This window comes from Ricinus communis, chromosome 10, assembly GCF_019578655.1.
Source record: "Ricinus communis isolate WT05 ecotype wild-type chromosome 10, ASM1957865v1, whole genome shotgun sequence".
Taxonomy (NCBI): Eukaryota; Viridiplantae; Streptophyta; class Magnoliopsida; order Malpighiales; family Euphorbiaceae; genus Ricinus; species Ricinus communis.
This window is the reverse complement of record NC_063265.1, coordinates 121,990-148,344: the sequence shown is the minus strand read 5'-3', so window position 1 is coordinate 148,344 and position 26,355 is coordinate 121,990. Positions and strand designations below refer to the sequence as shown.

The 26,355-nt window shown below is 31.3% G+C and overlaps 2 protein-coding genes across 4 annotated transcripts; one reads left to right on the top strand and one right to left on the bottom strand.

The window, feature by feature from the left end:
* Positions 1 to 1,755: 1,755 nt before the first annotated feature.
* Positions 1,756 to 13,906, top strand: LOC8264910 (myosin-3). 2 transcript variants are annotated; one of them, XM_015720417.3, is made up of 7 exons: positions 1,763 to 1,924; positions 4,838 to 4,894; positions 6,127 to 6,220; positions 8,080 to 11,991; positions 12,080 to 12,322; positions 12,574 to 12,732; positions 13,355 to 13,906. In XM_015720417.3, exons 3-7 carry the CDS (start codon positions 6,140 to 6,142, stop codon positions 13,604 to 13,606), a joined length of 4,647 nt encoding a protein of 1,548 aa, XP_015575903.2. In that variant the 5' UTR covers positions 1,763 to 1,924; positions 4,838 to 4,894; positions 6,127 to 6,139; the 3' UTR covers positions 13,607 to 13,906. The 2 variants fall into 2 exon arrangements, with proteins under 2 accessions (XP_002521050.2, XP_015575903.2); XM_002521004.4 differs by lacking the exon at positions 4,838 to 4,894 and having other exon boundaries at positions 1,756 to 1,924.
* Positions 13,907 to 14,752: 846 nt separating this feature from the next.
* LOC8264909 lies at positions 14,753 to 18,889 on the bottom strand. Of its 2 annotated transcripts, XM_048369555.1 has the most exons (5): positions 18,596 to 18,888; positions 16,253 to 18,448; positions 15,632 to 15,833; positions 15,338 to 15,534; positions 14,753 to 15,255 (listed from the first exon to the last, which is right to left on the bottom strand). In XM_048369555.1, the coding sequence occupies exons 2-5, from the start codon at positions 18,369 to 18,371 to the stop codon at positions 15,209 to 15,211; spliced, it is 2,565 nt and encodes an 854-aa protein (XP_048225512.1). In that variant the 5' UTR covers positions 18,372 to 18,448; positions 18,596 to 18,888; the 3' UTR covers positions 14,753 to 15,208. The 2 variants fall into 2 exon arrangements, 1 of the variants encoding a protein (XP_048225512.1); XR_007214250.1 differs by having other exon boundaries at positions 15,632 to 15,739; positions 16,253 to 18,889.
* Positions 18,890 to 26,355: the final 7,466 nt, after the last annotated feature.

Here is a 26,355-nt window from a genome sequence, read left to right as displayed (position 1 = left end):
ATGATATTTATTGGCATTAAAGTTGCTCGTTCTACTAATATTATGTTTATATCCAAAGAGAGTACACTTTTAATATCTTAAATGAAGCAGGGTTGTTTAGGGCTAAACATTACTAACACTTATACAAGAAAATATTGAGTTTCTGCCCGCAATAGGAGAGCCATTAAAGAATGCTCCCAATTATAAAAGATTGGTTGGACAACTCACTTATGGTACTATTACAAGACTAGAGATAGATTATCTGGTTCACATTCTAAGTCGATTTAACCTCACTTAGATGTTATTCATCTTTTATGATATCTTAAAGATGAACCGGCAAGGCCTATATTTTTCTAGCCAAAGGACTTTTGTTATTAGAAAAATTTAGTATGTAGATTAGACATAATATTTGATCATAAGAAAATTTATAATTAGTTATCATACACATTCATTCATTGTCGCAATGGCTCTGACTGCTCTACCTGCCGCTAATGATGATTCCAAGTTTTCACTTGATTTGGTGAAAATCGAGCCATGAATCAAAAACTTCAGTTTACTTATCAAACGAATTGAACATTAATGTAAGTTATATTACATATGGCAACAACTTATTATCCACCCAAGGAAGAGGTTTAATGTAAAATGACATGTAATCAATACTTCCAACAATTATTAACCGCATTTTGTTAATATACTTAAATTTGTTAATATTTCCAAATATGGAACTTTATTTATCTAAAAATAATACATACTTAAGTTGGTCAACGAGTAAAGTTATAGAGTAGTTTTCTATACCTTTTTTTATTTATTTGATTAATTCGAGCCTAATTAATATACAAAATAGCATTAAACTTACTTAGAGATGACTAATGATAGTTGATTATGTTTAAATTTTTCTAGAATTAATAAAATTAAAATTTTGACTCTCAAATATACATTTAATCAGTTTCATAAATATGTAAAATTGTAAAATATATCTTTCTTTTTTACAATAAGAGAAGTTATTATCCTTGAATATGACTTAGTTTTCTCTTTATCAAAAAAATATCGTTTGTTAATTAATTTTATAAATACATTAAATACAAATTTGACCACATAAAAGTTGTAATTATATTAAATTTTGATAAATCTAAAATTTTCTAAGTATTTTAAATAAATTAAATCTTAATGAGCAAAATAAAATCTTTTTATAACTGTAGTCGGGTAATGAACGAGAGGTATCGACTTGCGAACTATTCAATATTCGGCTCAATTAAAAATTCATTCAGATTGTTTAACGAAACTCATTTGATAAATGAACTAATCTCAAGTTTGTAAAAATCTATTCGTTAAACTTATGAGTTAACTTATATATTGATTTATAAATTATTTTATAAATTAAAATTAATACTTTAAAATATAAACATAAAATTTACTTTTTCTATTTTATATAAAAATAGCTATTTAAATATATTTCCTAAGATTAAAAAGTTATTAGAAAGTTAATTTTATATAATTCTTTATTGTTTTAATAATTCAGTGTTAATTTATATGTTTTTGAACTTGTTGAGAATTCGTTTTATGCAGATGTAAAAAAACATAAAAGAATTATTAGCAAGGCTAGAACAAGGATAGGATGGTAAATTAAAAGAAAAAGGGAGGGCAAAAAGCTAGAGAGCAAAACAAAGCGGCAGCGTTGGAAACAAACCATAGTAAGATTGGCTGTTTGAAAAACAGGGGTCCCACTTAATAAGTGGAGTCCACACTCTCCCTCTGTTTGTCCTCCTTTTATACTCCAAAGATTCTCTCTCTTTCTCCCTCACAATATTTCAATTCCTTCATCATTCTTTCAATTCCTCCAATTTTTTCTTTTTTTCTTCTTTGCTTAATCTTTTTCAATTGCAAAGAAGGAACACAATCAAACCTCCTCAAATCAAAGCTAAAACAGCTATCGATCTTTTAATCGGTAATCAATCTCTGACTCTTCCCTCTTGTTTAGCTTGGTTTTGATAATGTTTTTGTTGTTTATTTTTAATTTGTTCTGGAGTTTAAGGTGTTTAATCGGTGATGATTCTTGTTGATCAAACAGATTATCTATACTTGATCAGTCCCTTCTTCTTCTTCTTTTATCTTTAGAGAAACAGTTCTTATGATCCTGATCAGCCCTTATGAATTGCTCTTATTTAAGCTGATCCAAATCAAGTTTATATATACATTCAAGTGTTTCCTTTTCTTTTTCTTTTTTAAACCAGAGGAAGCTATGTTTAATTTACCAAAGATGATTGACTTGATATATAAGATTCATCAAATAAATAAATAAATAATTGTCGATTGCTGTTTTATATATGTGTATTTTTATTTCTGTTTTTCCTTTTAATATACTGGTGAAGTTGCTATTTTTTTTTTTTTATTGTTTTCGCGTCTCTGTTTGTTACTTTGCGTTAGGTGGAGATTCTTAAACATGGAAGTCAATTTTTAAAATTATTTGAGTTAAATATGATTAATAGCTTACTAATTCCACTGTAGCTGATCAGGTCAAGAATATGCACAGCGCACGGCTCACTTTCTTTTAAAAATAGAGCTCTCTCTGGTTTAAAGCTTAGCATATGATTAGATTAAAACACTTTAATAATTCAAATTTAAACAGTTAATGGTCGAAACTAATCTTAGCTTAAGCTTGTACATAGCCGAATGCTTTCATTTTGTTTATTATGATAGGGGAATAGGGATTTGTGGGATTCACTTGCAAATAATAGCTAATGATACTAGAAAAAAGAGTGGTTTTCATTGAGCTGTCACGCGTTTTATACTTTTGATGAAGTTTTTTTTTTTTTTTTTGGAATAAATACTTTTGATGAAGTTGAGAAAACATAACAAAAAGAAAACAAAAATAACAGGAAAAAAGAGGGAGATGAAGATGGGGATGGGCTGCCCAACTTTAATGGGGTCCACCCATTATGTTAAATATTTTTTTCCTTTTTCTGCATCAATATTGAAATAAAGTTAAATATATGATGGCGTTGATAGTGTAACTAAACAGCCTCTTTTGGTTTTCTTGGGTGTTTTGATTGATTGATGCATCTCATCTTCTCTTAAATAGACGGTCCAGATTGCAAGAAAAGGAAAACTTTCACCGAGTTAAATTTGAAGGGCCTGTTCTGTTCTGTTAATAGTTTTCTGTTTTGTATAGATTAGATATCAAAGGAGGAAATTTTATTCGGGGTCCCACTGAATTAATCGTGTCACATGATAGGTCAGGACAAAATGAATCAAGCGTTTTAGATCTTAATAAGGTTCTTGTCTTGCTTTAATATAAATATAATGTTTATATAAAATATAAATGGATCCATATATATATTTTTTGGTAGTAACAGGTTGTTTCTTTTTGTTTTTGTTACAACTATAACTAGTAGCTAGTAGGTGTTACATGTGGATGTGGTCATGGTAGCATGTTCTTGAATTTGTTTCTTTTGAGTACAAAATGTTTGTTTTGATAATTTTGCTACAAACTTTTAAGTGGGCCAAAGTTTCCGCACGCACCTTATCTTAATTGATTAGCATTTTGATTATCAATATGATCCTTTATGAAATCATTACAATGTAAAAAACATTATGTGACTCATTTAATTTACAGTTCGACATTTCATTTTATGAGAAGTGAATTTAACATTTGTTATCTTCAAAAGTATGCCATATTTTTAAAAAAAGTCCATTTATAATAAAAATCATGAACAATCCAATTTTTAGTTAATATTTTAAATCCCTATGGAGAATAATTAAATCTGGATATTATTTGGAAAACACGGATAATAGTGTAAAAAACTTATATATTTTTAGGTGCATATATTATAATCAATATGTAAATGATGCATAGCTTATGATATTTAAGTTTAGTAATTTAACGAGATAAAAATATAAATGTTCATCAAATTTTATATTTCATTTCATTTTAATTAGTTGTAATTTGTTTAATCTCAATTATTTAATTTTAATTTTGATTATAATTTAGTTATTTTATTAATAAAAAATTAATATGTCACCTTTTTTTATTTTTTCTTCATTAACTGTTTTTGTGACGTATTAATCTTTATTAGCAAAGTGATTAAATTAAAATATAATTAAAATTAAAGATTTAAATAAAATAAATTAAAATTTTATAACTGATAATTTATATGTAAATTTCAATATATAATTATTTTTCGGTGCAATAATTGTTAGAAATGGCCAATATAAATTTCTCTCCTGATAATGATATGTCTGTCCACCCAGTTACGAAATAGAAAGTGTTTCTTTGCCAAACCACGTTTATTTGCTTTGGACGTAAAAGGAAAATCAGTAACTAAACTTTATTGAGAAAGAAAGTGGCTATGTGATAAAAGAAAAATGTTAGTGTCACATAAATTGGTAAGAGCGTTTATTTAAAAAAAATAAATTCTAAATTCAAACTTCTACTTCTAAATTCATCGATTACCGGCTTTATGAATTATGAAAAATTAATTATTTTTTATTTGTGCCGTTTATGACCCATTAAATTTCTTATAAATTAAAAAGAAATATAAGTTTTATTTTCTTATTCTTATTCTATATTTCTCTTTTCCCTGTAAGCTCAATTGTTTTTCTGTTCTGGACTCATAATTTTATGAGTTATGTTTCTGTTACACCCAAAATTAAGGACACAATTAAATTTCCATAAACCGAAAAAGTTATAGACAGAACAACAAACGGCACAATTTTCCTACGGGCGTTAGGTGACGAGAAACATAAAGGAAACAGATTTCAGTTTCGTGCATGTGAATTTCTAGAATTTATACTGCTATATCTAAACGACGACGCATGATTTGTCTTCATGGGTACGTGTTCATCAACTTTTTTTTGCCAGGTGTGCCTCTCTACTGTCACCCGACACACGATATAGAGGAAAAAATTAGCTGTCCAGGTTTTTTTTCCAAGTACCTTATTTGTAGTTGTTAATATTTTATTTCTTTGATTTGGTATAGTTGTTAATATTTAATAACTGAAAGGGAAGATTAATTTTTAATAATACGTGGAATCAATCTTATAATTAGAAATGGTGGATCTAGAAATCAAGATCCACTCCAAGCACTTTGAAATAGCTGACCTTCGGAGTGTAGTCTGGTGGTTCCAGAGATTTTCTTTTTCCTTTTTTAATTATGTTTTCTGTGTCTATATGAATTTTTTTTATTATTTTTTAAAACATTTTTCCCCTGTTGAAATGAGATTTACATTATTAATCTTCTTGTAGAAAAGAAATAAATTCACATGTCTATATTTGACTGCCAAGTAGTAAAAGCTACTTATTTAGGTTTTGATCTGATAGCTTGATATTTAACATCTTAATAAGATGCATATTATGGATGGAATATCACAAAGAAAATAAGAGTTGGCTAGGCGACTGCAAATATATTTCTTTAAAAAGTAAATTAACTTTTTCTTTGTCCCTTTTTAGCATCTTTTTCTACTAAAAGAATATGTAATAAGCTTTTTAAGAATAAAAGAAAATTAGCTACCTGACTATTTTTCAGTTCTTGCTTTATTTATTTTTACAATTTTGAATTCTGGAATCAATAAATGGATAATATGAATAAGCTAGTAAAATGTGAATAAATTCTTATAGATACACATCTTTAATTAGTCTTTCCTTCAGAAAAAGGAGCAATAGAAAAAAAAATTCTACCAAAATTGGTATAATTTTCAAGTAAGTTTTTATACAAGCACTGATATAAATTAGTAAGGTTATAAAAATTAAAAATAAATTTCTTATTTAATATTTAAAGTATAAAATATGAAAATCCAATCCCAATTGATATGTTATTATGAAATTAAATGAATCCTAGGATGATTGGTAGAACTTGTGGCTCGGCATTGGGATGTCAGTCTGGTAATGGGCTTAGGAGCCGAACCTGTGATCAGATTTCCATGTTCATGTGAAGTTTAACAGAACAACACTTCCTTGGAGTTTGTGCTGTGTGATGATATGGAACAGCATTCTCCAATGTTTTCTGCATACCAATATATTTTGTCTGGTTTTCCTTGATAAAAATCTGATACCCAGGCAGACAACTGAAACATAAGCAAGCACATATAAAGTAATACTTGGTCTCTACTTTAGCTTCAAACCTCAGTTTTCAATTTGTGACAATATTACAGGTAGAAATCTAGCATGGAAGAAGACACCCAAGCCATTTCAGAAGTCCCAGTAGTGAAGGTTGATACCGAGGATGATAAAGCAGAGCCTATCAAGGTAACTAACACACAAATCACTATCCATAGTTCTGCATTCATAGAAGTAGCATTGAGATGACAATCACTTGTGTCATAGAAGTAGTTTTCTCAAATTCCTAAATGCTTTCTTTCTTTTAATTTCATTTACTGATCTAGTTTAACGAACCCCTAAGAAAATCTCTGATTTCTTTTTCTTTTTTCTAATTACGCCTGTTATAAATTGGGTTGAGTTTTTCAATTCCATGTAATGAATGTTTTGCCAGAGAATATTAATAAAATGATCCGGAAAAATAAAAATAAAAGAAAAGTAAAAAAAATTAAATGTGTTTATTTGATTTATTTCTAATGTTTTAATTTACAAATAAGTCCTATGAGAAATTTTATTTGTAAATGGATTCTATGCTTGGTATGTTATATAATAAATGTAAAATTCATTTAAATGAAATCTGTTGTTTGTTATATTTTTGTAATTCAATTTTTTTTTTAGTTTTAATAATAACCTTTTTTATTAAAAGAGAAAGATAGCAAATTTTTCATGCTTTGTATGTAAAATAATTTTCATTTTATTAATACTCAAAATTTGATATTTTATATATATATACATATATATATATAGAAGAAATTTAATCATATATCATATTAAATTAATAAATTTGTTATATACATATATTACACATAAATTTTTCGTTTTAGAAGACAATTTCTAAAATAATTGTAATACTCAAAATATTTCAAAATGTTGTAATAAGGATGTGATGATTATTTTAATAAACTTGATTTAACTATATATATATATATATATATATCCAGTTAAATTATGAGTTTATTAGATTGTAATTGATTAAAATTAATAATTATATTTATTAGGAGGTTGAAATCTCAACAGTTCAATTTGTTTAATGCAAATCAACTAGTTGATGCTGGTTCATCTAATACCGCTTAAATTATTGGAGACTACATCTTAGTTATATTATGTATGCATGCAATCTTTCTTATAACAACTTTTTACTTGCATTATCTACTATCTACTATTTGTAGAAAGAATACAATTAACGAGGGAAATATTAAAAGTATAATGTACTATTTCACCTTCTATAAATCTCAAAACATTTTAAAGACAAAGAAATTAGAAAAGGTTATGCATTTAATTCTCATTCATTAAATTATAGATTATTACATATACACTAAATATAATGTAGTGGAAACAGTTTGATTGGATAATAATAATAGTTTAGCAAAGTGACTTATCTTACTTTTATTGATTTCTTATGCTATGTGGCTTGATATAAAAGAAATATGTGAAAACTCTGCAGAAACATGACCTGCTTTTATATATACTGTTTTCATTCTGTGTGTGTACATATATGTGTCTACTTAGAATTACAAAAGAGAGAGAAAGAAATATAAAATAGAGAAATAGAGAAAGGATGAGAGAGATATGAAAAAAGTAAGAAAATATTTGAATCGATGTATTTTTGTCGCAATAAAAGAAAACCTCAAAATTTATTAAAATTCTATCTAATTTGATAGGATTTAATTTAATTGTAAACAATTTAAAGAATTTAATACAATAGATGCCAAACAAATTTTCCTGTATACCAGATACATAAAATTAGTAGTTTTGTCACACTAAAAGAAAACCTCATAATTTTTGAATTTATTTGAAATTCTTTCAAATTTGATACATTTTAATCTAATTATAAATAATTTCAAAAATTTAATATGATAGATACCAGACAGATTTCCTTTATACTAGACATATAAACTGATGGACTCAGAAATAAATTCTATAAAAACATGTGAAACTTATTTATAACACCCTCCAAGTGATCATTGTGGAATTCATAAAGTTTGAATATTGATCTTATAACATTACAGGCAACAAATGGAGACTTGCCACAGGTAGAAAAAGAAGGAAAGAAGGAAGAGGATGAGACTGATGGAGAGTTCATAAAGGTAGAGAAGGAATCACTTGATTTGAAGGATGTCTCTCATATAACCGAGGCAGAGATTGGAGAGGACGAGAAGCCATCGACAACAGAAAGAAGTTTAAGCAGTTCGACAAGAGAACTATTGGAAGCTCAGGAGAGTGCTAAGGAACTTGAACTCGAACTGGGAAGAGTAGCTGAATCATTGAAGCATTCTGAATCCGAAAATGCAAAATTGAAGGAAGAGGTCTTTCTTGCAAAGGAGAAGTTGGAGGAACGTGAAAAGAAGCATGAGGAGCTTGAAGTTAATAACAAGAAATTGCAAGAGCAGATTACTGAAGCTGAGGAGAAATATAGTTTACAGCTCAAGTCTTTGCAAGAGGCTCTGGAAGCGCAAGACGTGAAGCACAAGGAATTGATTGAAGTGAAGGAATCATTTGATAGTCTCAGCCTTGAGCTTGAGAACTCCAGAAAGAAGATGCAAGAGTTGGAAGAAGAGCTGCACGTGTCTGCGGATGAGGCAAAGAGGTTTGAGGAGTTGCATAAACAAAGTGGTTCTCATGCTGAATCTGAGACACAAAGGGCTTTGGAGTTTGAGAGGCTGCTTGAGGAGGCAAGATTAAATGCAAAAGAAATGGAAGATCAGATGGCTTCCCTTCAAAAAGAAGTTCAGGCCCTCTATGAGAAGATTGCAGAAAACCAGAAAGTTGAAGAATCCCTTAAGAGCACTACCATTGATCTTTCAGCAGTTACTGAAGAATTGGCACTTTCAAAATCACAACTGCTGGACATGGAGCAAAAAGTGTCTTCAAAGGAGGCTCTTATAAGTGAACTGACCCAAGAATTGGAGTTGAAGAAAGCTTCAGAATCTCAGGTGAAGGAAGATGTCTTGGCATTGGAGAGTTTGGTCAGTGCAGTCAAAGAAGATCTTCAAGCAAAGATTGCAGAGAACCAGAAAGTTGATGAAGCCCTTAAGAGCACTACAGCTGATCTTTCAGCAGTTAATGAAGAAATGGCACTTTCAAAATCACAACTGCTGGACATGGAGCAAAGGGTCTCTTCAAAGGAGGCTCTTATAAGTGAACTGACCCAAGAATTGGAGTCAAAGAAAGCTTCAGAATCTCAGGTGAAGGAAGATATCTTGGCATTGGAGAGTTTGGTCAATGCAGTCAAAGAAGATCTTCAAGCAAAGGTTTCTGAGTTGGAAACCATCAAGTTGAAGCTGCAGGAGGAAGTCAATGCAAGGGACTTGGTAGAAGCCAAGTTTCAAAACCAGGAAGCAGAGGTCTCAACTGTACGTAAAGAATTGGCTGAAGTAATAAAAGAAAAAGAAGCTCTTGAAGCAACTGTGACAGATCTTACTACTAATGCAGCACTAATGAAAGAATTATGTGGTGACCTTGAGGACAAGTTGAAGGTTTCAGATGAGAATTTCTCTAAAGCAGATTCACTTTTGTCCCAGGCTTTATCAAACAATGCAGAGCTTGAACAGAAATTGAAATCTTTGGAAGAGCTTCACAATGAGTCAGGGGCTGCTGCAGCATCTGCTACTCAAAAGAATTTGGAACTTGAGGATTTAATCCAAGCTTCAAATGGGGCAGCAGAAACTGCAAAATCTCAATTGAGAGAGCTTGAGACCCGTTTTGTTGCAGCAGAGCAGAGGAATTTGGAGCTTGAGCAACAACTGAATCTGGTCGAATTAAAAAGCAGTGATGCTGAGAGAGAAGTGAGAGAATTCTCACTTAAAGTATCTGAACTCAGTACTGCATTGAAAGAATTGGAGGAAGAAAAGAAACAGTTGAGTGAACAGATGCATGAATACCTGGAGAAGATAATCTACCTTGAATCTTCTCTAAATCAGGTATCATCCCGGAGTGAGGAGCTTGAGGAGGAATTAAGAATTGCTTCCCAGAAGTCAGCTGAACACGAGGACCGAGCAAATATGAACCATCAGCGTAGTCTTGAACTTGAAGATTTGTTCCAGATGTCTCATTCCAAAGTAGAGGATGCTAGCAAAAAGGTGAATGAGTTAGAGTTGTTACTCGAAGCAGAGAAGTATAGGATCCAGGAACTAGAAGAGCAGATTAGCACATTAGAAAAGAAATGCACGGATACAGAATCAGAGTCCAACAAGTACTTTAATAAGGTGTCGGAACTTTCGTCTGAGCTCGAGGCATTCCAATCAAAGGCATCGAGCATTGAAATTGCACTGCAAACAGCCAATGAAAAGGAGATAGAGCTGACAGAGTGCCTTAATTCAGTGACCAATGAAAAGAAAATCTTAGAAGATGTATCAAACAGTTCCAGTGAGAAGCTGGCTGAAGCTGAGAATCTTATAGAAGTCTTGCGCAATGAGTTAAATGTGATGCAAGAGAAGTTGGAGGCCATCGAAAATGATCTACAGGCTGTTGGATTGAGAGAAAGCGATATAATGTTGAAGCTCAAGTCTGCTGAAGAGCAACTAGAGCAACAAGAGAAGTTATTAGAGGAAGCTACTGCAAGAAAGTCAGAGCTTGAAACATTGCATGAATCCCTTGCTAGGGATTCAGAGCTCAAACTTCAAGAGGCTATAGCAAACTTCACCAACAAGGATTCTGAGGCAAAAATCCTGGTTGACAAATTGAAGGATCTTGAAGACCAAGTGAAGTCATATGAAGAGCAGGTAGCCAAAGCAACTGGAGAGTCTGCATCTTTGAAGGAAGAACTGGATCTGTGTTTGCTAAAAGTGGCTTCTTTAGAAACCTCAAATCAAGAACTCAAAATGCAGATATTGGAAGCAGAAAATAAGGTTTCTAACTCTCTATCAGAAAACGAACTCTTGGTCGAGACAAACAGTCAGCTCAAGAGCAAGGTGGATGAACTTCAACAGCAACTAGAGCAAGAAGAAAAGTTATTAGAGGAAGCTACTGCAAGAAAGTCAGAGCTTGAAACTTTACATGAATCCCTTGCTAGGGATTCAGAACTGAAACTTCAAGAAGCTATAGCAAACTTCACCAACAAGGATTTTGAGGCAAAATTCCTGGTTGACAAACTGAAGGATCTTGAAGACCAAGTTAAGTCATATGAAGAGCAGGTAGCCGAAGCAACTGGAAAGTCTGCATCTTTGAAGGAAGAACTGGATTTATGTTTGGTAAAGGTCGCTTCTTTGGAAACCTCAAATGAAGAACTCGAAAAGCAGATACTGGAAGCAGAAAGTAAGGCTTCTAACTCTCTATCAGAAATCAAACTCTTGGTTGAGACAAACAGTCAGCTTAAGAGTAAGGTGGATGAACTTCAGGAATTGCTGAATGCTGCAGTTTCTGAGAAGGATGCCTCAGCTCAACAACTTGCTTCTCACATGAGCACTATCACCGAAATATCAGATAAGCACTCGAGGGCTTTAGAACTTCATTCTGCAACTGAGACTCGGATGATACAAGCAGAAACAGAGTTACAAGAGATCATCCAAAAGTTGACTCAGAAAGACTCTGAAACAAAGGATTTGAACGAGAAGCTAAATGCACATGAAGTCCAAATAAAATTCTACGAAGAACAGGCTCAAGGAGCGTCTGCAATTGCTGAAACCCGAAAACTTGAGCTGGAAGAGACTCATCTGAAATTGAAACATTTGGAAAGTATTGTTGAGGAACTGCAAACCAAGTTAAGCCACTTTGAGAAAGAGAGCGGGGGACTGGCTGAGATAAATTTGAAGCTCACCCAGGAACTGGCCTCCTATGAGTCCAAACTGGGTGATTTAGAAGCAAAACTGACTACCGCCCATTCTGAGAAGGTTGAAACGGTAGAACAGCTTCACACTTCAAAGAAAGGAATAGAAGATCTAACGCAGCAGCTTACTGATGAAAGAAACAGACTACAAACTCAGGTTTGCTACAATCCTTTTTGAGGTCTTGGTAAAAACATGATCTCTAATTTAGTTGGTAGTCTTCTGATTCAATGAACTCCATTTGCAGATATCATCTATTATGGAAGAGAACAACCTGCTTAATGACACATATCAAAATGCAAAGAAGGAACTTGAATCTGTGATTGTCCAGCTTGAAGAGCAACTGAAAGAGCAGAAGGCAAATGAAAATGCCCTAAAATCTGAGATTGAAAATATCAAGGCTGATATGGCTGAGAAATCTGCATTGCAAATCCATCTCAAGGAACTTGAAGAAAAATTGGCAACAGCTGAAGCTCAATTGAAAGAAGAGGTATTTGCATTACATAAAGTATCTGATTCTTGACAAAACATATCAAACTGCAACCTGCTTAATGAAACGTATCAAACTGCAAATATTTGAACTTCAATAAATTACCAATATCTTGGCATGTATTAGAACTATGATATGTCAGCATTCCATACATATAAATCTAGCATTCTTGCCCTTTATATATGGAGATTAATCATGTGGGCTTTAAAATGACTGTTCTGAGTTCTTTTCTTTTTTATCCAATAAAACAGAAAGAAGCAAATTCTCAGAAGAACTTAGAAAAAGAAGCAGCTCTGAAGAAATCCCTTGAAGACCTTGAAACTAAGAAAAAGGAGATCACTCTTCTAGATAACCAAGTCAAGGAGCTTGAACAGAAATTGCAACTGGCTGATGCAAAATTGTTGGAAAAGGTCAGTTCATGCACATATCTACTGCATTATTCATATTAGCACATTCATTCAAGCCTGTGTGCACAAATGAGTGTCCATTTGTACATAAAAGTATAGATTATAAATTGTTTAGTTATGTTGGTTCTTCCTGCATTTCTCACTATATAAAATAGTTCATATCATCTGCAAATGAATTATTCACTGCTGAACTTTTTAATGCTCACAAAAATTTAATTTTTCAGAATAATTGATGTAGCCTTTCAGTTCAAGACTGATATTTATACAGGAAAAGAAAAATTAAGGTGTCCATCATCTTCTGTATTACTAGAATATGAATCATATGTCATGGCCGATTTGAAAAATGATTTTTGTGGGAATCTCATTGGAAATTAGGTGAAGATACCTTAATTGCAGTAAGATTAAATTTGGTGATCTTATTGTCACAAATTAAAATTCCATGATAAATATTCTCTTAAGACCTTTTCATGCTCCTTATTGATTCAAATATCACATGAATAGTGATACCAACTTGTTTAAAGAAATTAATGCCTTAATACACCAAACCATAACTCCATTGTCTGTGGAAATGGATACATGTTCTAGTATAATACATGAAAAGATAAAAGTAAAAATTCTGTTGCAGGGTAATGAGGGCAATGTGTCTGAACATAAGGATGGAACAGAGATCAAATCCAGAGACATTGGAACAACCTTTTCCACTCCAACAAAAAGGAAGAGTAAGAAAAAGTTAGAGGCTGCATCTGCTCAAACCTCATCCACTTCTGAGACACATGCTCATACTGCCGAGGTTTCTCCTTCCATGCACTTTAAGGTTATTTTGGGAGTGGCAATTGTGTCTATCATCCTTGGCATCATTTTGGGAAAGCAGTATTAGTTTTGCTGCTCTTTATTTTGGCTTGCTAAATATTTTTTTTTCTTTCTTCTCTATATCTTTATTTTTTTTTTTCACATTCTTCTCTTTTATTTTTCTTTTTAAAATTTTTGACTTTGTGCAAGCTTATGCTCAGTAGTTTGAAAGTTTTGTTTGTATACTTATTAGATTAGGTATTAGATATTGGTCAGGGAGTTTGTTTTTCAGTATTTTCCCTTACCTGAATGCACATCTAAGAATGTTTTATTCATGTAATATTCAAGTTTATGCCTAGTTTGTTATGGAAAATGTTTGTTTTTTTTCCTTTTTCTTATTCCTTGAAACTCTTCATTGCTTTCCAGTACTGAAGGCACTGATAGCACACAGTGTATAGCTTTTAATACAGGCTTTTAATTTAAAAAATTTATGTTCTTGGTATAAAATGCAAATGAGTTAAACCACTTGTATATTACTTAAGGTTGATTCAGTAAAAAGCTCATTTTCAATCATATACTTTTAGCCAAATGCAAATTTAGACACTTGAATTTTAATCATTTTGGTCACTTTAACACCTTTACTTTGAATATAACCTGATAGACACCTTAACCTAATATTTTTTGTAATATCTAAAGAGTTTTTGACATGTGACTTGATTTAACAAGTTCATGAAATGTCGTGTGTTAGCATTTAAATATTATAAAAAAAAAAAAAGAATTTTGGTGTCTATTAGGTTAAATCGACAAGCAAAGGTGTTTAAGAGGTTACAAAAACATAATTCAAATATTTGTTAGGTCAAATTAAAAGTTAAGATGGTAAAATGACAAAATAGCTAAAATTCAAGTGTCCAAATATGCATTCCGCCTATTCTTATTACGGAGAATGATGCATTGCTAACTAAAATGAATGAGTCATCCTTTTGAACTAATTTTTTGATGCAGTTAAGGTTTCAAGTAATAACAGAGCTTTGAGGTTTCAAGTAATAACAGAGCTTTGTAATCTGTATCATCATCATCATCATCATCATCATCATCACAAGACCAGTAGTCTGTATCTGCATTTGTATGCTTTGTAGGCTTGACCACTAAAGACCCAAAACTTTTTATTTTACTACATGTACACAGAGAACTTGGCATTAGACAACTACATGCTACTCATATATAATGCAATGTGTTTCTCTGAATCTTACTGCAAGGCTTCATTAGTAATCACAATAATGTAACAATACTTGACCAGCATTATCAGCATTCACAGGCTCATATTCAAAAGCAGCTAGATTACCCCTTTTATTCTGTTTCATCTTAGCAACAGCTTCAGTTTCTCATATTCAAAGCAGCTAGATTACCCCTTCTATTCAGTTTAATCTTAGCAACAGCTTCAGTTTTGTTTTGGACACATCTCAAATATGATTGTTTTTGTTGGTTTTAGGAGAGAGAGAATACTTATCTAAATCATTTAAAACTCAAAGGTACTGGGTTTTTCAATTCCATCTTCACAATTTCTGAGCTAATAGCTGTCAAAGAGAGCCTCAATGACAAAACATCATACTCTGTCTGAGTTGTGGTTGTCATACAAAGCGTAGTCAGTCGTCAATGTTTCCAGTGATTTGCTGTGTGATTCCTGATCTTCTTACTTAAATTCCTTCAGTCTTTCAAAAATCTCAAAGTCCGTGAACCCTGCACGTTAAACCATGTTTTTAATTAAATTAAGAACAGAGTTATTCGGATGAATATTTTAAAAAACGAGAACTGCATTTACCAACACCTAAGTCTTCAATTTCATCAACTGCGGATCCTGCTGGCATATTGTTAGCAGAAGGGGGAACTAGAGACATCCAATCTGCACTCTCGTAGTCTTCTAAACAAATATCATTTTGCAGGATCCAGTCCTCCACAATACTAATATTGTCAAATGATATAGGGTCCAAAGGTACCTGGTTTTTGCTTTCATCAACCCTACAGTGAAGTCAATTAGCAATGAAGCCAGATCTTTCCACTCCAAATGTCAAAGACCAACTAGAATTATGTGTACAAGCCAATTTTTGCTACATACATTTCTTTGAGACGCAAATTGCACTGCACAAAGACAAGATCACTGCGTCGTTTCTGCTCCAAACAGTTTCTAGTGGCATGTACCTTTTCAAAAGGAATATGATTGCTCCTGCACCCAATCGAACTACATGTTTGACTGAGAATACGAAGAGCCAAACGTGCCAAATTTGGACAGCCTCCACCATATGTAGACCACCATTCAGCTTAAACGATGTATACTTAAAGAAATCAGCTATACATAAATTAATGGCTTAAGAGAAATATTTTGGAATACAGTATTAAATTGAAAGGACTAGACTCAATGATCAAATGTCATTCATTTTTTGATGTGGTCAAAACCATGACAAATACATCCAACATACTAACAGTTTTTAAATCACACCAGGCACAACAAGCAAAGTTTAAATTTCCTGTCAAATTTAACTTAGCAACCATATTGATTGAGATAAAACTAATGTTTTTGTTCGACTTGTTTAACTATTTGAATGTGTAAAGCATAGAGGAAGACCTTTATAGGCTTCCCCTGAAATTTTATTTTTTAAGAAACCTAACACAAAAATATAAAGGTCCATCCACTAAATAACAGCCGCAATTAATAACTAATAATAGAAAGGCTCCTTACCAGGAAGCAGAGTTCCTCTTGATCTAATTGCCATCTTCCGCCCAAGATCTCCTACAGCATTCTTGTAGATGTTTAATTCTTTCGCAATCTTATCTTGAACTTCTATATCAGGAACCAATCTCTCTATGCAGTCAAACACTCTTGATAGAATCTCATTATGCACATCTCCTTCAATGCTATAAAAGAACTTGGGGTTAAGGAAGAAACCTGCAACATGAAGAGGAGGATGCCGTCGTTGATCCCACCTATGATCTATAATATTCCAGTAGACCATGTAATCCTCTCTTTTAACAAGTTCTCTCTTAATAGTTTCTTTTGCTCGATAGATTCCTGCAAAAATATATCCCATTGCAGCTTTCCTTTTACCACCAGCTATACCTAAAACTCGTATGAGCGGACTTGTTAAGCGGATTATCAAGATGCATGAAGACCAAAATGATCGATTACTTATAATATCTAACATTGCCAATCCCCCGTGTTGCTTCGAATATGGGCAGTCCATCCACTCTTGCGAAGTAATCATAGTTTGCAAATTCAGTTTAAAATCAGCCATCCTTTGCAACATTGTAAAGTTTGTGGCAGAAAGAGTTAATCCCTGTTGCACAATATCCTTGCCATAAGTAAACTTTCTCATTAGATTCAGAACTGCACTGTGATTGTAGACAAATCTTGTGACGGATTTAGCCTGTTCAATTACTGCATCTATCCACTCAAGTTTTGCAAAATCCTCTAGTATCAAATCGAGGCAATGGACTGCACAAGGAGCCCAAAACAGAGAAGGAAAAGCTTCCATCAACCTTTTGCCAGCAACAGTATAATGCTCATTACCATTAGTAATCACCTGCAACACATTACTAGCTCCAACTTCTTCCACCACCTGTTTAAGCAACACATATAAACCATCTGGAGAATATATGATGTGCGATGCTTCCACGGATTTCAAAAACACAGTTCCTTGAGAACAATTCACCAAAAAATTTAGTAAGGTTATACCACTCTCTGAGTTCCATTCTTCAACCAAGACAGAACAACCAGTCCTGGCCCATGTTGTCCTAGATTGATCAATGTCATTCTTTATTTCCTCAACTAACTTCTTCAGTATCCAACCACGAAGATCATGATTTGAAGGTGCTACTGCCCCCGATGCTCCAGAAGAAAGCATATCAATCAAACTTCGAAAATATATAGAGTCTAAAGCATCAAAATTTGCTCCTATATCATACAAGAATCGGCCTACTGTTGTGTGGATTACATTGTCAATCATCTTCAAATGTACAACATCTAAAGGATCGCCATGATCAACAATTGCCGAAGTTTTACCTCTTCCCCTCTTCCTTGTGTGCAAATTTCCTTGATTTAACACATCATCTTCTTCCAGTGACAAATTCGAATTTAATTCAACTGAAATGGGGGCTCCGTTGTCATCATCCTCATCACCAAAATGATTAGCAAATGTGTCAGTATTAAGAGGAACAGGAGGTGAATCAACATTAATCGTTTCCTCAATAACCACTTTTTGTTTTTTTTGCTTTGGTACAACCTCATGTAAACACTGTTGCATCAAAAGTCGAACATCAGAAGGAACTCGATCGCAAATGGGCGCAGCGCCCTTACGACCAGCAAGATGCTCCTTGAATCTATGAATGCCACCACCCTTAAACACTATACCGCAATAATTACACTTTATCTGGACCCTATCACCATATTTAGAAGGTTGACAATATTTCCATGCCATATCCTTTTTATGGCGGGTAACGATAATGGGCACATGTTCTTCAGGACAATCAAAGTCATCACTATTTTTATTATTAGGTAAAGATGGTAGTTCTGGAGTCATCTTCAGCCTGCTACTCTGCCTCCTGCTACTCTGCTTAGCAGAAGAAACATCAAGAGTTTGTTCCATCAAAAGACGAACATCAGCTGGAACGTTTAGACACATTGGTCCTCCACCTTTTCGACCAGCTAAATGTTCTTTGAATCTAAAAATCCCACCACCTTTAAAGATTTTACCACAATAACTACATTTTATGTGCACTTTCTCTCCTTCCTTAATCATTTCACAATACTTCCACCCCAAGTCATGTTTATGGCCTAAACTTGGTGGTGTCTGTATCTCCATTCTATTACAAAACGTTCAATTCTTGCTTTTGGGTGTCTCTTTCTTTCTTTCTTCAACAATGACTATAAATATATTATCTGCATAAGCACGTAGACTCTTTCATGAACTAAAGAAAACCCAACGAAGACATTATCTTTGTAACTACACAGAAGCATATAACGTGATAATTCAACAGCCCTTTAAACATATTGAGCAACAGAGAACTATCGAAGAAAGTATCATACCTGTCTTTTCTTTTTTTATTTAAGAAGAAAATGAAAAATTAAGGATAAAAAACCGAAAATTGGGCGAACCGGTTAGGGCAGCAGAGAGTCGATTGGATTGAGCCAATTGGTTCTGGGTTCACCACCGGTGATCTGATTATTGCGGGAAGAGAAACCGAAGCTTTATGTTGGAGGTTCGGTCGCCGTACAAACCAGATGGGGATGAAAGTTTCGGGTCAACCAAGTTTGGGTCTGCTTTAATGGTCTGGTTCTCTATTTAGGTTAGGTTTCAGTATTATTGTGATCGGGAAAGAGTGGTTGGTTTTCCGTTTCTTGTATTGGAATAAGGGTCAATTCGGCCCTCAAACTTATCAAGCATTGTCAATTTATTACTTTTTGACCTTTTTTGCCAATTAAGTAGAAGACTTTCCACCTTTAGGTCATTTTTAAGTTCATTTTTTCTTAGATTAATAACACCAAAAGTCCAAATCTTCGAGTCGGCTATATGATCCTAAATTTTTTTACTAAGTCCGGTAAGAAATATACAATTTTTTTTCTTATAATTTTCAAATCCGGCCGAACTTGTTTGGTGGGCTTTAAAAAAATAGTATTCCCAAACTTATCTAAAAAGTAAGCAAACTTTTGCGAGTTCAAATTTGGACAGACTTAATATGAAAGATAGGTGTTCAAGTCTAGAAACTTTCAAATGGGGTTTGAAGGGCGAGGTGGATACCCAAGCTTCTGAACAGGTCTAATGAAAAGTAAAGAGGAAAAATATAAAATATTAACAGTCATAAAGAGTAGAAATGGCAAAAGTGAGTGGTTTGGCGTGTGTAGATCAACATTCAGTGAGGAAAATTGTGGTGGAGAATGGTGGATGTATAAATGTAGTGAAGAAGATGTATAAAGTGATTGGTGTCAGATGAATATTGTTGCAAGGTAATGAGAATGGATATTACGGGTTGGGTTGATAATAGTTTTGATTAGATGGGAACTTAGAGTACAATTCTTGTCTATTACTTTTTTAAACTTTGCCTTTTTTGATTTCGCACGGTAAAGAAAATGAGGAGGTTGATATACAAGAAAGAAGAGAAAACTAAAGAATGAGAGAAAAAATTTATAATTTTAGTGGCTAGATTTTTCCAAGAAAGAAAATGATGGTTGATTAGAAATTTTAATATTTATTGGTCATGTGATGTGGTAAATATAACATGGCAACCAGTTTCAAGGCATAAGGTCATAGAGGCCCCTAATTTAGGATTTCAATTTTTTAATATATATTATATAACTTTTATAGACTTCTGATTTAATTAAAATTCTAAATAAATTTAATTTTATAAAATGAAAATTAACATTAATAATCTATTTGGTAAAATTTTAAAGTATTTAAAATTGAAAAAAATAAACATTAACTATATTATATGCTTAAGTTAAAATTGCTTGATGATAATAATTTTAGAAAAGTTATTTAAATTTAAATTTTTTCTTAAAACATGACATATAATATAATATGATATTGATGGTTTATATTTATTTTTAAAATTAAAAATTATAAAAAAATTATAAACGAGAAATAAAAACATCAAAATATTAGATTTTATAAAACAATATTTTATTCAAATTCATGGATAATTTATAGAATAGTGTAAACTATTCTTATTACGATAGTTTTAATAGAAAAAAAATTTAAAATTAAATTAATAAAAAGATTTTAAAATTAAATTAGTAAACCTTACTTGCGTTCAACTATGTTACAAAGAAGATTAAATAATTTAGATGTATTATTAATTGAAAAGATTAACTTTTTAAATTTAAATATAAGAATATATTTATATAAAAAGGCAAAAAACATAATTTTTTTAAGTAATTTTTAAAATATATTTATATTAATAGAGCAATAAATTAAATATTAACTACGGCTATAAAGAATGTTGGGCCGGCTTTGATGGCAACTATATTAATAAAATAATCTACATCGTTTATCATGTCATTTAATTTTGAACAGAGAATAATTGTTGGGCGAATGCTATTCTTTATTGGTCAAATAAAGCCACTTTTAGTGAAGAAATAAGAATAAACTAAAATTACACTAACTCACAAAATTTTGATTTTGTAATATCATTAAATCTTTTCTTTTAAATTAAAAGAAGAGAAAATTATACTTAATATATTAAATGAAATAATATCATTTATATGGTCTTTTTATTTATTTCTCTAAGAAACTTCATTTTTTTCTTTTAAGTTCTTCTAATTTGAAGGCAACTTTTACTATAAGAGTTTTTCTAATGTTAACATGTTGTGCTCTCTAAATGTGAGAAATCAATACTTAATATATTTGTTGTTCTTCTTTATGATTCACTTTTGTACTAATTTTGCTTATTATTCCAAATTTCCTTTTTCTGCAATAACTCAAAGGATAAAGACGGTGGAAAATACAAAGAAGGAAGAGAATAGTTGTCCCTGTTGATCTAAATTTGTTTGTAATTTTAGGTATGGGTTTATTGTATATGTGATCAGTTCAAGACTAAATTTTGGGTATGAGTTATTGCATATGTGATCAATTCAAGATTCAATAGCTAATTATTTGATTTAATTTATTTTTTTCTTATAATGATGTTACTTATATGAATAAAAATTGAAATGACTATTTTATTTTGTAATAATAATATTTAATAATATGTTTATTCTAAAAATTGATAAACCTTTTTGAATAATGGCCAAGTTTATAAATATGTGTTGAGATAAGTTTAACACTAGTGTTCCAAAGCGCAAATAATAAATAGTATGCATAATTGGAAAATAATTCCTTCACTAAGTAATTTATATATTTTAAATTGGTATGTACACTTTCACTAAAATCTTATTAATTTAATTGTCTTTCATTAAATTACATACATACATACATACATATATATATATATTATATATATTATATTAAATATATTATTTTGAATGTATGACATAAAAAAGGAACAATATTTATTACTTATACACTGACCTTGTAAAAGTATAACAGAATACATATTAGAAAATATTAAATAGATATCAAAATTACAAAGTAAGAATAAAAAAACAGTTTCAAATATCAATTTATATTAAATATATATTTCAAATATATATAGAATAAATATCAGAAATAATGAAATACTATTTATTATGTAATTTTGCTTGTATTTTTTAAGGATATAAATATAATAATTATATTATGTATAAGAAACATATATTAAATTAAGTTGAATGTAGTCTATTATATTAAATGAACACTGCTAATATATTCATTGCCAATACAAAAAAAAAATATTTCTTCAAAAATACATTTTGATTAGAAATTATCAAATATATACCTTTTTATTGTATATTTTTCTTAAAAAGAAAATCTTTTTTAAAACATAATTGACATATATGTAAAATACAATATATACCAATTATATACCAAATTTTACTAAATATATACAGAACATATGCAAAACCTATGAAATGTATACTATTTACTATAACATTGTATACTATTTACTATAACATTTGCTTACATTTTTCTAAAGATATAAACATTGTAAGTATATTATATATAATGAACTTATAGCAAAATTAATTAAATATATTCTATTATATTGAATGAACGCTAATATTATATTTTTTCTTACTGAAAATATATTTTAAAATTAAAATATACTTAAAAATTAAAATTTTAATTAAAAAAATACTAAAAAAGTATCTAACATATACTTTTTTACCGTATTTTTATAAAATATTATTTTATGATTATTTCTCAATTCTTTTTCTATACATAATTGATATATATGTAAAGTAGATTACATTCTAAATAGATTCATGATATAAATTTAGTGTCTCACTTAATATTTATAATTCATAATATTTTTCAAAATATTATTATGTGAAATCCAAAATTTTATTATGTGATAGACACCATTTTATATGTTTTTTGGCAAATCTCATATTTTAGTCATTATACTTTTTTATTTTATTTTATTTAATCCCTAATGGTTGATTGCTTTTTAATAAATTCTTATACTTTTACTTTTGTCATTTTTAAGTCCTTTCCATCAAGGGCGTGCTTACAGACGCCGTTAAAGATGCCAATAAAATATTTAATTCTGGTGCATTAGATTCGTAAAAATTTATTTTATTTTGAGAATCTCTAAACTTTTATTATTAATTTTTTAATTACTTACATAAATGTATATTAATTTTGAGAGTTTTTTTCCAAAAATATTTAAAAATAAATGACGAAATAGAAAAATAATGCAAAAGAGGCAAAAAATGAAAGTAATATAAAAATATTGAAGTTGAGAAACTAAAGAGAAATTAAGCAACTTAGTATAAAACTTAATAGAAAATTAATTTTTTTCTAAAATTAATTTGTCTCTAGGTGCAGTGTCATCTTTGTATGATACATGCAATTCAAAAAATCCCCTTCTAAATTGATAAATAATAATTTATTTCAAAAAAGATCATCACCATATTTGGATGATGAACATCAATTTAATAAATTGCTGAGGTTGACATATATTAAGAAAAATTAGCTTGTAAAATAAAAATAAAGTAACACTATTGATTAAATATTATTGGACTTGAAATCTCACAAATTTTTTAGGATGCATTGAGATAAAGAGAATTTTTTTGAGAGAAATATAAATTTAACGAATCATCTCGCTTTGCAAATTTATGAAAATATTTTTTCACATTAAATAAAAGGAGTTGAAAATGAGACAGAATAAGTGCACGATAATTCTCTTATACAAACTCAAGATCTTTTATATTAAATCCAATGACATATAGTGAATCAAGACTGAAATAATGTTTGAATGCGAAAAATATAATAAAACATTATATAAACTTTTAGAGACCTAATGAACCAAAATTAAAAAGTTTAGGGATTCTTTAGAATAACAAGAAAAATTTAGAGACCCAATGAACTAAAGTTGAAAAGTTTATTATCTTATTGGCATAATTTTCTTATACTCACTCATATTAATGACGTTCGTATGCATGCTCCTAATGAAATAACTTAAAAGTCATAAAAATAAAAGTACAAGAATTTATTAAAATGCAATCGATTATTAGGGACTAAGTAAAATAAAGTCGAAAAATACAAGGACCTAGAGATGAATTTTACCTATATTTTTACATATAAAATATTCTATTTTCTGTGTCTTTAATGAAAATATATACCAATTTTTGAGTTTCTTTTTTACTTCTCAATTTCAAAAATCTAGAAAGAAAACTTTTAAATGGATAAAGACTCCCAAAATGGTTTCTATATAACTCTAACTCAAAATTGACTAAATCATACAAATATCTACGAAACAAAAATTTTAATTGTTCATAATCAAATTTGAAATAATCAAAACATATATATTATTTTTAATTTTCTTATATAATATTTGATTTTACTTTCAAGATCATTGTTGAAACTAATTTAGATTTCATTGATTAGTTTTCTTCCTACTTTTGTAAGAGATTCTTTAAGAGTTTTAAATGTACATTTAGTTTCTAGAAGAGTATTGTATAAATGTTATTTTAATAATCGATATAGTATTTTTAAAAGAATTCTAAACTTACAGTGAAAAAGATAAACTCATATGAAAGATCAATCTAAAAAATTTATAATAAAATTAAATTATCATCTCATAAAATAAAACTTTTAAAGTTAAGAGCTCGTTTATGAGCATCCTAGATATAACTCCATCATAATAAGCTTGACTGTAATAACAAATAAATTGATTTGGATAGTTGACCTTTGATGTGAATTACTAGTTTTTTGTATTATTTTTGTATTTGGCTAGGTGTCACGACTCCACCCGTGGGCCCGTGACCGGCACTAGGGAATGGGTAGGCGTAAGGCCACCGAAACCCGTAGTAAGCCTGACACTCACTGACTTAAACAAATCTCATCTCAAATTAATATTATTAAAGCCACAATTTATCTTAATAGTTACACTTTACAAAATTACTTGGTCTACCCGGAAAAACTAGGGCGAGACCCAAGGCTCGGAAAATTACAAACTGATACATCTACTATTACTCACGGAACATCTAAGATTTACCAATTTACATACCAAATCAAATACATCACCCGATGATGAAGGAGTCGGATTCTTTGAATAAGAGTCGCGAGAGGACTAACGATCACGAATCCGAAAATAGTAAAAATGAGGTATCGGTCTAGAGTGAGTTAAAATCAAATAATCCGGGACTATTGCATTCTTCTCGGAAAATATAGATTATTCGAATCGGTATATCAAACCATGCACGTAAATACAAATCACATTATAATCAAATACCATAATAAATAAATAAATAAAAATATATATTTACTTTTACGGGACGAGTGGCTCAGAACCCTAAACCCCAAAATCTAGTAGCCATTCGGCTCTCTTAATCCAATAAGGCAGCTTGAGAGCAATGCTCGACCGGGGACCTTACCTCCGGTCACTTAAGTATCCAAATAAGAAATCTAGTAGCCATTCGGCTCTCTTAATCCAATAAGGCAATGCTCGACCGGGGACCTTACCTCCGATCTGGTCACTTAAGTATCCAAATAAGCCCGAGAGCAATGCTCGACCAGGGACCTTACCTCCGGCAATTTACACAAATCAGCCCAGAGAGCCATGCTCGACCAGGGCAAACCCATGAAAATCTTATTACATGTCCATGATCATTACCGGTGCGCACGCGGTCCTGATGTAACCCATCAGGCGACATGTTCTACAAGCCACGTTTCCCAAGACACAATCATCCATTTAATAAATATCATTGTATAATGAAGTCATTCAACCATATCAAATTAATGATTAACAATTAAGAGTAAAACATCAGGCAGCTCAGGTGGAAAACTGATAATATTTGGAATTATTATAACATTACTATAATAATACTCATATTATCTTCAATAATTAATAATCCAGTAAAATTAATTACGTTGAGATATTAGTAACCATGTTAAACATAAACTTCCAAAATAGCATATTAAATTCAGACTTAGCAATAGTGCAATGATTAAATGACTTTAACTCACAGGTTTGGCGACCTCCTAGCTCTGCTCCGGTGCCTCGGTAGGAGCGAGCCGAACGAACTGACAATCTAGTCACGGAAAACAATTTATCAAAACGATGAAACAATTACAATAGATCCTAGGTCTAGATTCCAGGGTATCGACTGTCTAAGAATCTCGACTCGGGAACTACTGAAAATTCGTGAACCTCCCCTACAACACGAACATTACCCCCCGTAAAAATGGGTCCGGGACACCCGGAAAAACACTCTAAATATCCAACAATTTAAACAACGGGAGTCGGGTCCCCAAACTTCACTATTTCCCGACTCACAAAGACAAAACACAAGGCGGTAACCGGACAATTATTTTGACTCACAATATCATCAAATACTCAATATAATCCAATAGACACAATTAAACCAAGAATTTCTAAAATTAACGGGCCAAAGAAAATTAAAGACGCTCGATCGCTCGGTCGACTCGCCCGGCCGGGAGTCCGATCGACGATCCGAACACACCATCGAACTTACAACAACTGAAGACGATCCCCGCTTTTGATTTTCCGATCGACACCCGATCATCCGGGAGATTTGCGGACGATCTCGACCGTCGATTCGAAGCCCGATCGCCCACGAAACCGGTGCCATTTGAAGCTTGAGAGCCGAGGAGAGTCGGGATACGTCCTCCGATCTTCCATAGCTCACGGGAGCTCACGGAAAAACCCAAAACCTCGGCTGCCTCCATTTTCTCTCTCTACCGGATC